Source organism: Nanorana parkeri, unplaced genomic scaffold (assembly GCF_000935625.1).
Source record: "Nanorana parkeri isolate BGI_ZX_2015 unplaced genomic scaffold, ASM93562v1 scaffold1075, whole genome shotgun sequence".
Taxonomy (NCBI): domain Eukaryota; kingdom Metazoa; phylum Chordata; class Amphibia; order Anura; family Dicroglossidae; genus Nanorana; species Nanorana parkeri.
Genome location: NW_017307343.1, coordinates 460965 through 472250, shown reverse-complemented (window position 1 = coordinate 472250; position 11286 = coordinate 460965). Strand labels below are relative to the sequence as shown.

At 45.8% G+C, this 11286-nt stretch overlaps 1 protein-coding gene across 1 annotated transcript in view; it reads left to right on the top strand.

Annotated features, from left to right (window-relative positions):
- The window catches only part of CHTF18 (chromosome transmission fidelity factor 18), a 42951-nt gene that overhangs the window by 28680 nt on the left and 2985 nt on the right, over positions 1-11286 (top strand). The window contains 4 exon segments of the mRNA XM_018567615.1: positions 609-739; positions 3377-3521; positions 9232-9360; positions 11254-11286. Coding sequence (XP_018423117.1) covers positions 609-739; positions 3377-3521; positions 9232-9360; positions 11254-11286 — 438 coding nt within the window.

Here is an 11286-nt window from a genome sequence, read left to right as displayed (position 1 = left end):
AAATCAAAACAATCTAAAATATAAACAATCAACGCCCCCCCCTCAGCGGGCCGCGGTAAAATTATCAAACGTTGACCGGTCCGCGGCGATAAAAAGGTTGGGGAGCACTGTTCTATCTGACCTCCGGCCTCCCCTTCAGTCTTCTATCTGACCTCCGGCCTCCCCTTCAGTCTTGCACAGTTGTACCGGCTCCTCTCCTGGACTGAAATGGCTTCTCTGATTTCACTGCTCCTCACAATGTGCATTAGAAGCTGCAGCAATTCACATGGAGCCCACCTTATTTCTTGGCTGGAGGACTTCCAGCATCATCCATTCTTTTCCTCCCCAGCCTGATTGTCCCTGGCCCAATTAATTGGATTTCGGTTCTTCTGGTCGTGGCGGCTCGGCATAACATGTGGGCTTTACCTAGAGTGGTCTACCTGTAAATACAGGCTGCCTGAGAAGTCCCTCTCCTCCAGACCGACATCCACCCATCAATGCATTCTAATATGATTGTTATATTATACAGGGTTTATAAAGCGCCAACAGTTTGTGCAGCGCTTTACAGCATATGGAAGTGTTATTGCAGTCTTCTGCACTGACCCATTCTATGTCCTCTGCTCCTCCAGGTCAACACTCAGCTGTACAGCATGAAAGAGAAGCAGCAACTGGCAGAATTGATCAATACAATGCTGGCCTATAACCTGACCTACCACCAGGAGCGCACCATGGACGGGCAATACGTTTACAAGCTTGACCCGTGAGTACAATGTCACTCCTCTTCCTGCACAGTGGTGTGCTGTTGTCCATCCTGCTTTGCTTCTTACAGCCCACTCTCTCTTCTTTTTTTCATGTGATCCCTTAACTTGTTTTGTCCTATAATATGTATTTATTGTAAACATTCTACGCTAGGCTTCGGTGTGGATTGCCCAAAACACACGAAGGGGGTTCATTTATAAAAACGCAGTGTGGCATACACCATTCATACAGCATTAGTGCCCCTAGATGGCGCTGGGGAGCAAAGGAATTTCTATACTCATCGGTGCCGTCTAGTGGTGCTGGTGCCATGCGAACGCCATCTGTCCGGCGTATAACTTTCATGCCTGAACCTCTATGATTGTGACTGTCCAGCCTACACCAACCTGCAGCCGGTTGTTGTAGGCCTCAATAAGCTCATAATTGTATGCAATCATGTTATGGTAACTCAGTCTTGAGGTTTTATTAAACAGAAAGATTGAATGGTAGGGGACCTACTGACTGGTCACTCTTTAAAGCTGAGCAGATAAGGAAGGTATCGTGAAAATGCCCCCAAAAAAGGAAGCTTGGCTCAGCAGAGGGGTCCGGACAAGTCAGACGAAGTCTAGATCTTTCATTATAGAACAGGAGAGGGCTATGATGTGCAAGGAGAAGCGAGGATCGTGCTAGGGCAGGGGTGGGCAGCTCCAGCTGCTGTGGAACTACAAGTCCTATGAGACATTGTAAGACAGTCATAGGCATGACTCCCAGAGGCATGTTGGTATTTGTAGTTAAAGCACAGCTGGAGGGCCGGAGTTGCCCACCCTCGTGCTAGGGAATTAACTCTCTTGGAGTAGTAAAATTTTCAATCAAAGGCGCATTGCTAGTAAATAATCAATTACGGAAAGGACAAAGCTCATTGGAAATAATTTTTCTTATCCTTTTGCCAGCAATTTTGTTTTTTTTAAGTTATTGGCAGGTTCTCTTTTAAGGCGGTCATACAATATCCTGAATGTTTCCAGGTATGTTTTGCAAGAGATGGGCAAGGAGCTGTTTGTGGATTCCTATGGGATGTTCCATGGGGGCAGCAATCATTCCTTTTATTCTAGAGATGAGGACTAGGAATCATTACTATATGTGCTCTTTATTCACACGTCGGCCAAGCCGGAGACGTACCAGTGAAATTGCAGTGGGCACGGTGAGGCATTTTCTATGGCACCTGTCGCACCTTGCGTCGCCGGCGGATGAATCAGAGCAATGTTATTAATGTGTTGCTGGTTACATAATCTCAGGGGTGGCTTCTCCTGGAGACCGGATTATGCGACGCATCTCTGCCGCTTGTTATCAGCCCGCTCCTGCTATCACATGCACCGCACGCTCGTGGGAAGCAGATGGCAGCCCACTCTATAGATGCCTTCCCCTGCCATTTAATCACCACGCAGCCTCTCTGCCATCTCTCGCTTCGAATCCAGAGACCGAATACAGCTCCTGGTCTCCCAGTTCAAGGCTGGGGGGGAATGGAAACCCACGTTCACCTTTTATAACACATTGCACCTGAAATAGATTTGTTGTACATTATTTATTCTCCTATTTCTTTATCATTAAAAAAGAGCCCAGCTCAAATATTGACTTTGGCTATTCCAGCTGCTGCCCCTGTTTTCAAAATCCCAATAGATAAGCTGCAATATATGACTTTTTTTTTTTTTTTGGCTTTAGATACACTTTTTAACATTCTTTCCTTTGTTAATAATCATGCTGCACCGACTTGGATAAATAGATGCTGCTAATTAAGTGTCTAAGAAATCAGCATATGTGGTGTAAAACATGAAATTTGATTGGTTGTTGTGGGCGATGGCTAGTTGTTATGAATTGATACTTGGATATAAGGGGCAATATGGCGCCAACACACAAAGCACATTGGAACTGGAGAGGAGGCAGTTGCCTCTGTTTAAGCCTTTGTGCTTTAGGCCTTATTCACACTAGCTGCTTTGCCTCATAGTGTAAAGGGCCATTTTTTGCAGTGAGCAGCTTCCGCAGCTCCCGGTGCATCAAAATGTGGCCCTTCACAATGTACGGGGCAATTGAATGAGGCCAAACGTGCCCCTTTTTACTTTTATTTTTGGAGGAGGAGGAAATCCACATTTGTGTTATACATTAGACACCATATGGATGCCACTGCTGTATACATTGGTGCTTGGATGCCATATGAGTGCCACGGCTGTATACATTGGTGTTTGGATGCCATATGAATGCAACTGCTGTGTACATTGGTGTTTGGAAGCCATATAGATGCCACCGCAGTATACATTAGTGCTTGTGTATAGAAGGAATTGTATTTCCTGTCTTTAACAACTAATTGGCTTTTCATTTTCGAAATGCTAGAGACTACATCTGGCTAGGATCTTGTTTTAGCAATAGTGGACAACTCCGGTCCCCAGCTGTGCTTAAACTACAAATCCTAAAATGCCTCTGAGTCATGCCTGTAACTGTCAGAGTCTTGCAATGCCTCATGGGACCTCTAGTTCCACAACAGCTGGAGGGCCGGAGTTGCCCACCCCTGTGTTATAGGCAACCCAAATGAAATGCTCCGGATGAAAGTGGTAGGTTGTCATAGGTCGCCATGTCTTTGTTTAGCTCTAATGAATGTTTTTGTATTTTGCAGCAATGTGGAGGATGTGTGCAGGTTCCCTGACCTCCCAGCCCGCAAGCCGCTAACATACCAGGCCAAGCAGCTTATTTCACGAGAGATTGAACTGGAGAAGATGAGGCGGTCGGAGGCCTTCCAGCAGGCACGCAACGCAGGAAGGGTGAGTGCTGAGGGACAGCGGTGATGTGTTTTCATAACCTGTGTGCTTGATCCTCACTGAAGACGAATTATCCAAATGGCTGCGGCCTTAAAGCTGAACTCCGGGATAAGCAAATATTGTTCTCATGCAAAAGCCGTGTGTATTGCTGCACGCTCTGCTTGGGCAAAGTGATTGGTCTTGTACCGGCCCCCTCCTGCCATTTTCTGCAGGCAGCCTGTAGTGGGTGGGGCTTCCTGGGTCCCTCCCCCAGCTCTGCTCTCTGCACAGATTATGTGCAGCTCAGTGATGATGTCACTACAAAGTAATAACTGGGCTTGCAAAGACCTTTTTGGAGCGTAAAAAGAGGTTTTATATCTTTGTGACTATTGAGGGATACATTGAAGTGTAAGTTGATGTGCCTGTAGCTCGGCTTTATACTCAACCCATTATGGGAGAAATACAGGGGCTGCTGATCTCATTGTGAAAATGCATGAGAATGAGGCCAGGTCTCCTTCTCTGCATACGTATGTTCCAGATCAGGACTCAAGTAGAGAAGCAAAAAGATTAGCATGACGGATATTTGTGTGTGCCGGTGAACCGATGTGATTACTTTTCGTTTTTGCACGGCGCCATCTGTGCGATCACCTTGAGCACCACTGATACCATGGAACCGTGAGACCGTAAGGAGTGCAGGTGGCCTTCTGGAGATTAGCATGACAGTCAGGCAGCTATAATAATTGACATATAATGTTTTAGATCTCATTATTTACTTTATTTATATATAATATTTTAGTGATATTTGGGAACGGCTCAATGACCCTCAGGTCCTGGTCACACGGTTCCGTGCCATGAACGCACTGGATCGCATAAACAAAGCCTTCCTTCGTTCTGGGGCGTGGTGGTGCTATCCTTTTTAATGGCACCGCAGACACACCTCCCCCTGCAGTGAGTTTGTCTGCACCAGAACGTGCAGTACTACAATGCCCTGCGTCCCAGTGTGGGGCGGGCGCAAAAAATAGTCCATGCAATTTTTTGGAGATTGCACCACACTGGAATGCCAGGGCATTGCGGTACTGAGCAGGCAGGCAGGGGGCATGTCTACGGTGCCATTGAAATAAATGCACCACCACGCCCCAGAACATGGGGGAGGCTTTGTTAATGTGATCCAGTGCGTTCATGGCACGGAACCGTGCCGTGGATGCATTGGATGGTGTAAACTGGCTCTTACGCTGGTTCTTTACCTTCAGAGGCGTCCTGAGAGGTTTTACAGCCAGTTGCCAAAAGAATCCCATCTAGTGTTTCAGCTTTCACAGACCAATAACTTCTTACCAGTGACTTCTATAACCTTGGAACATATCATGCATCTGAATAAGAAAGGTAATAGGAGCGGATCTAGTGCCGTCAAGGTGAGTTCCAAGGCTGCAGATAACATAAACCGATCATAGTTTAATGTCTATTTTACTTTTTTCCCTCACTGACATGCACATTACAGAGTGATAGTTTTACACACGAATGGTGTTTCAGCTGGCGTTCCCTTTTTGTTATTCGCATGATGTTGTCGTTCTTCTGTAGATGTATTTTTGATCTGCAGATGACTTTTGACGTTTCATTGACTAGTTATAGTTGCTAGGTTTTTTTCGTTCGCACACACTACGCTCATTCACTAATTGGGGGAAAAAAAGAAAACAGTAGTGACGTTGGTTACTTTAAATATACACCCTCGTGGGTTGTCGTGTGCAGAGGGAGAATCGCATCCCTTCTACCTGTAGTCACCGTAGAGCATTAACGATTGTCAGGAGTCACCGGATGCATGCCAAGGGCTCCCCGCAGGACCACAGTTGGGGAACATGTCAATCCCAGAAGCCTCTCTGTTTACACGGTATCTCGGAGACCCGACTGGAAAGACGCAAACAGCCATTAACAGCCAATCTCGCCGGAATGTCTGCATCTCGTACAGCAAAAGGGGATGATGAAACATGAGGATGTATTAAAATAGATCCATAGCTATCCAAATGTCCTCTTCAACCGTGCCATGGAAGGTATCAGTTTTAATACGTTTATTTGCCAAAGAATGATACATTTTTGGAATTGGCTGATGCTGGGAGGCAGGTCCAGGCTGATTTGATAACTCCGCCCCCCAGTCAGTGTGTCTCTGGCAGCCTGAGCTCACAGGAAGTGGGTTTGATGACGCTAGGCATCATTCAGTTCAGAAGTTGAGTGACGCCGGATCTTGGGGAGTTCTTTTTGCAGGGGGACAGTACCAAAAAAAAAAGGAGTTAAAGTGACATTAAAGGAGAACTATGAGGTGAGCGCTTTTCACTCACCTCATAGTTCTAGCCGACCTGTGACAATGAGACTGTCACAGGTCGACTCAGTAGATCGGGAGGTGAGCGAACATATATCCTTCTCTTCTCTGATGTCCCACGGAGTCTGTGCGGGTGCACGCTGCTCCATAGACTTACCCTGTGTCTCTCCCGGCCAAACATCTGAACTGCGCATGTTTAACTTCTTACCAGTGACTTCTATAACCTTGGAACATATCATGCATCTGAATAAGAAAGGTAATAGGAGCGGATCTAGTGCCGTCAAGGTGAGTTCCAAGGCTGCAGATAACATAAACCGATCATAGTTTAATGTCTATTTTACTTTTTTCCCTCACTGACATGCACATTACAGAGTGATAGTTTTACACACGAATGGTGTTTCAGCTGGCGTTCCCTTTTTGTTATTCGCATGATGTTGTCGTTCTTCTGTAGATGTATTTTTGATCTGCAGATGACTTTTGACGTTTCATTGACTAGTTATAGTTGCTAGGTTTTTTTCGTTCGCACACACTACGCTCATTCACTAATTGGGGGAAAAAAAGAAAACAGTAGTGACGTTGGTTACTTTAAATATACACCCTCGTGGGTTGTCGTGTGCAGAGGGAGAATCGCATCCCTTCTACCTGTAGTCACCGTAGAGCATTAACGATTGTCAGGAGTCACCGGATGCATGCCAAGGGCTCCCCGCAGGACCACAGTTGGGGAACATGTCAATCCCAGAAGCCTCTCTGTTTACACGGTATCTCGGAGACCCGACTGGAAAGACGCAAACAGCCATTAACAGCCAATCTCGCCGGAATGTCTGCATCTCGTACAGCAAAAGGGGATGATGAAACATGAGGATGTATTAAAATAGATCCATAGCTATCCAAATGTCCTCTTCAACCGTGCCATGGAAGGTATCAGTTTTAATACGTTTATTTGCCAAAGAATGATACATTTTTGGAATTGGCTGATGCTGGGAGGCAGGTCCAGGCTGATTTGATAACTCCGCCCCCCAGTCAGTGTGTCTCTGGCAGCCTGAGCTCACAGGAAGTGGGTTTGATGACGCTAGGCATCATTCAGTTCAGAAGTTGAGTGACGCCGGATCTTGGGGAGTTCTTTTTGCAGGGGGACAGTACCAAAAAAAAAAGGAGTTAAAGTGACATTAAAGGAGAACTATGAGGTGAGCGCTTTTCACTCACCTCATAGTTCTAGCCGACCTGTGACAATGAGACTGTCACAGGTCGACTCAGTAGATCGGGAGGTGAGCGAACATATATCCTTCTCTTCTCTGATGTCCCACGGAGTCTGTGCGGGTGCACGCTGCTCCATAGACTTACCCTGTGTCTCTCCCGGCCAAACATCTGAACTGCGCATGTTTGGACGGGAGCGCGCGGCGGAGACACAGGTAAGTTTTTAAACCCTTTTTTTTTAAAGGTTTGTTTTGTTTTAGTGTTTTTGCATATCTCTACTGCTTGCTAGCCATAGATATATGCAAAAACACGCGAGGGTTTAATAACCCTTTAGGTATTGCAGTCAGAGCTGCTTTTTGGAATTGTTATTACTCATTAAGTTACGCTTAAAACGCTTCTTTTTAAACATAAACAATTGTACCTAGCCATACTTCTGTTTGTATAAGCGCTTGTCACTGCTAACTGCCTCACCCAACAAAATGCATTATTAAAAACCAGATCTGTAAGAGATCATTTGCATAATGAACATTTACATAGTTTGGCTTTGTATGGATGGAATTTTTGCATAGCAGTTTACACTTCTTCCAGCTCAAACTGTCCATGCAGCAGTAAAATGTACTTTCGAAAAGAAAAATTTGGGGAAAAACATTTTTTTTATCTTCAAAGGGTTATTAAACCCTCGCACGTTTTTGCATATATACACGGCTAGCAAGCAGTAGGGATATGCAAAAACATTTAAAAAAAACCTTTTTAAAAAGGGTTTAAACTTACCTGTGTCTTCGCCGCACGCTCCCGTCCGAACATCTAAAGAGTCTCGGGCGGCCGCAAAGGATCTTGGGGCCGGTTCAGATGTTCGGCCGGCAGATGAGGAGAGACACAAGGTAAGTCTATGGAGCAGCGTGCACCTGCATGCAGACACCGTGGGACATATGAGAAGAGGAGGACAGAGGAGTCAGCGCTGGATCGGAGACCCGCACACAGCACTGGAGGGACAGCTGAAAACTACAGGAAGAAGATCGGATTAAGAGGCATCATTTAAGGCAAGTACTTACAGCAGGATTGGGAAGGGGGTGGCGGGATTTGTCTTTTAATGGTTCATGGGGTCAAATTGACAATCTCTTTCAATGGCAATCAAAGGAGCAGGATGGGAATTTTTTTTTTCTTGAATGCCCAAAATTGTAACAGTGAATGGGGTTTTAATTAAAGAAACTCCATTCATTGCAATGTTCAACTCAAACCCAAATTTCAAACGACGCTCGTCAAGTCTCTGACGGCATTACCGAATCTTCTGAATAGATTTTTCGATCGAAGGTTCGGATGAAAATCTAGTTATACTTTCTCAATGGTTCCCAAAAGCCCCGACCCATAGAAGCCATGGTTTCCATACCCTGCACTGATGATGGCCAACATGTCTGAAAGAACTGTGTGCAGCTTGGACAAATGGTTCTGTAATGTTAGGGTATAAAGCAGCAAATCCAGATGCACATTGGGCCTAGGGCAGGGGTAGGCAACCTTGGCTCTCCAGCTGTGCTGACACTACAAATCCCACCATGCTTCCACCTCTGGAAGTCATGCCTGTGGCTTGCAATGTCTTATGGGATTTGTAGTTTCAGTACAGCTGAAGAGCCAAGGTTGCCTACCCCTGGTAGGGATGATTCACATGGCTGCATCCACTATCCCAAATTAAAGAACAGATCCTTTGTGGGGTTTTTTTTGTGATGGAAGTGAGACATGCAGATGCCTTTTGTCTTTGTAAGAGCCTACTGTGCTTCACACGGGTTTTGTGGGTATTTTCGGTTCCTTTCAGCCCACCTCACTATATAACCTGATCTACTCTATCTAGACTTTGAGAGGAAACTGGAACCTCCTGAAGATATTGTCCTCCTTGAGAATCCACCTGTGAAATAAAGTATCTTCTAAAGTGCTGACTTATTGTGCAGATCTTCACAGAATACACATTCGTTCCTTCCCTCAAAGGAACTTGGCCCAATACCCGTACCACACTCCACACACACCTACACAGAATTTGGCTAATATTGATAGAAGCCATCCAGGATGTTTTTGTGTGTGAGGTATCCTTTACGGGTAAACAGAGAGCATAGGAATTCCATGCGGGTTGTGTTCTGGGGTACCAGCACTATAGGGTGGCAGTGCTCTCCTCTGAGTGGTTGGGCGTATGTGAAATTGGTAAAGATTTCTGTGCTCTTGGTAAATCTTATTGTCTCTTGCCAGGACGCTGCCAGCAAAAAGGAAGAAAAGAACGCTGAAAAGACTGTAGCCAAACCTGCCGCTAAACCGAGCTCACTGAACCACGAGCAGCGCCTGGAGAACATCATGAAGAAGACGACGTTTGAGCAGAAGGTAGAGCCATCTGGTGGATATTTACTGATAGTGGCAGCAGAAGATACTTTATACTAGCTTTGTTGTGCTGCCTCTGATGCAGATCAGTCATTGGTTATAGTGACCTGCCTGGACATTCTTGTCAATGTACTGAAGTCACAAAGTCCACTCGGTTATCATTAGACATTTATAGAATCCAATAATACGGAGCATAGCGTTGTTTGAGGGTGGGGACCGCAGCTTCTTCTCACAGGACTGTCTGCCGTGCAGACTGTCGCTCTGAGAATTAGAGGGCGATGTTTGGATTCTAACACTTGGCTTCAATTTCCCAGGCTCTGATACAGGTAGCAGTACACAGAAGAATTGAGTGAATAGGACAACTGGCTGCCAGGATGTAACACGGCTCAGGAGATCAGTGAGATTAGATGCAACATTTTCAGGCGTTACTGGGTTGTGCCATTACTTTTACTTGCTGCAGAGGTTACCTGATATTTCCATGCATAAGTGTTTCATCCTGGGGCCTCGCCAGCAACACCATGGTGGCACTCTGATCAGAAGTTTTTTTTGTTTTGTTTTTTTCCTTCTATCTTTGAGCCAGAAGCTCTCAGATTTTTTATAATCTCTGTGTTAACTTCAGAGAGATTTCCCCCCCTCTCCATGTCTTGATGACCCTAAGTAACGAAATCTCGCCAATGGGGATATATGCAGAGGCAAACACCAATACAAACAGAAGAAAATCTGGCCGCACATCGGACTCCACTGGAATAGTTTATTGAAGCTTGTACCACATCACTCGCCCAAGGTCCTTCCCCTCTGTTGCGTTTCACCCAATCACAAGCTTAGTGGAAGAGATTGGGTGAAACGTGTCAGCGTTGGCGGACCTTGGGTGGGACACGAGTGATGTGGTACAAGCTTCAATAAACCGTTGCAGTGGAATGCGGTGTGCGGCCACCTTTCCTTCTGTTTGTATGGGCTCATACTAGAGCAAGGACATGCTCCCAGCGGCAAGCACCCGGCTGATTTCTTTCCTGAGCCGTGGAGGAGCGGTGACTCTTTTGTGTGTGCTCCTTGCATCTAAAGGTGTCAATGCATCTTAAAGTGACCCTATCACCAGACCTGATAATCTTTCCACAGCAGACCCCTGTAGAAGAACAAGTTTTATACTTTGCTCTCCGGTAGGCGTTGTGTGTTGAAATTTGCTCTCCCAAAGGACCCCAGGTGCCGCTGCTGTCACCAGGGACCACGTGCCACTGCTATTATTATTATTATTATACAGGATTTATAGAGCGCCAACAGTTTGCACAGCGCTTTACAATATAAGGAAGACATTACAAGACAAGATGGTAAGGGGGGTCCTGCCCCTGAGGGCTTACAATCTAAAAGGGAGGGGCAAGTGATACATGAGGAGGTAGCTGTGTGGGGATGAATTGTTTGAGAATGTGATGGTTCAGTGGTTAGGTTGAGGTGGGATAGGCTTCCCTGAAGAGATGAGTCTTAAGGGATCGCCTAAAGGCAGTCAGAGTGGGAGATAGACTAACAGGTTTGGGTACAGAGTTCCATAGGATGGGAGAGACTCTAGAGAAGTCCTGGAGGCGAGCATGGGAGGCGTAGATGAGGGAGCTGTAAAGCAGGAGGTCTTTTGAAGACTTACATTACTGTCAGTGTACCTATTGGAGTGTTCTAACGTCCTGTCCTGGTGACACAACAGGAAGCAACAGGATATCTACCAAAGACTGCAGGAAAAGATGTTCAACCCTTCTGCCTTTTAAAGCTAAAAGAACTGGAGAGGGTGTTGCTGGACCCGTTCTAAAAATTCAGTGCATCATTTGCTAAAAGTGCTGGCGATATTTTTTGTAGCTGTGACCGAAGTATAAACATAATTTCTGATTCCGTTTCCTTTTCTCATTTTTACAGCCCGAGAAGGATTTCTTTGGGAGGCAGATAGTG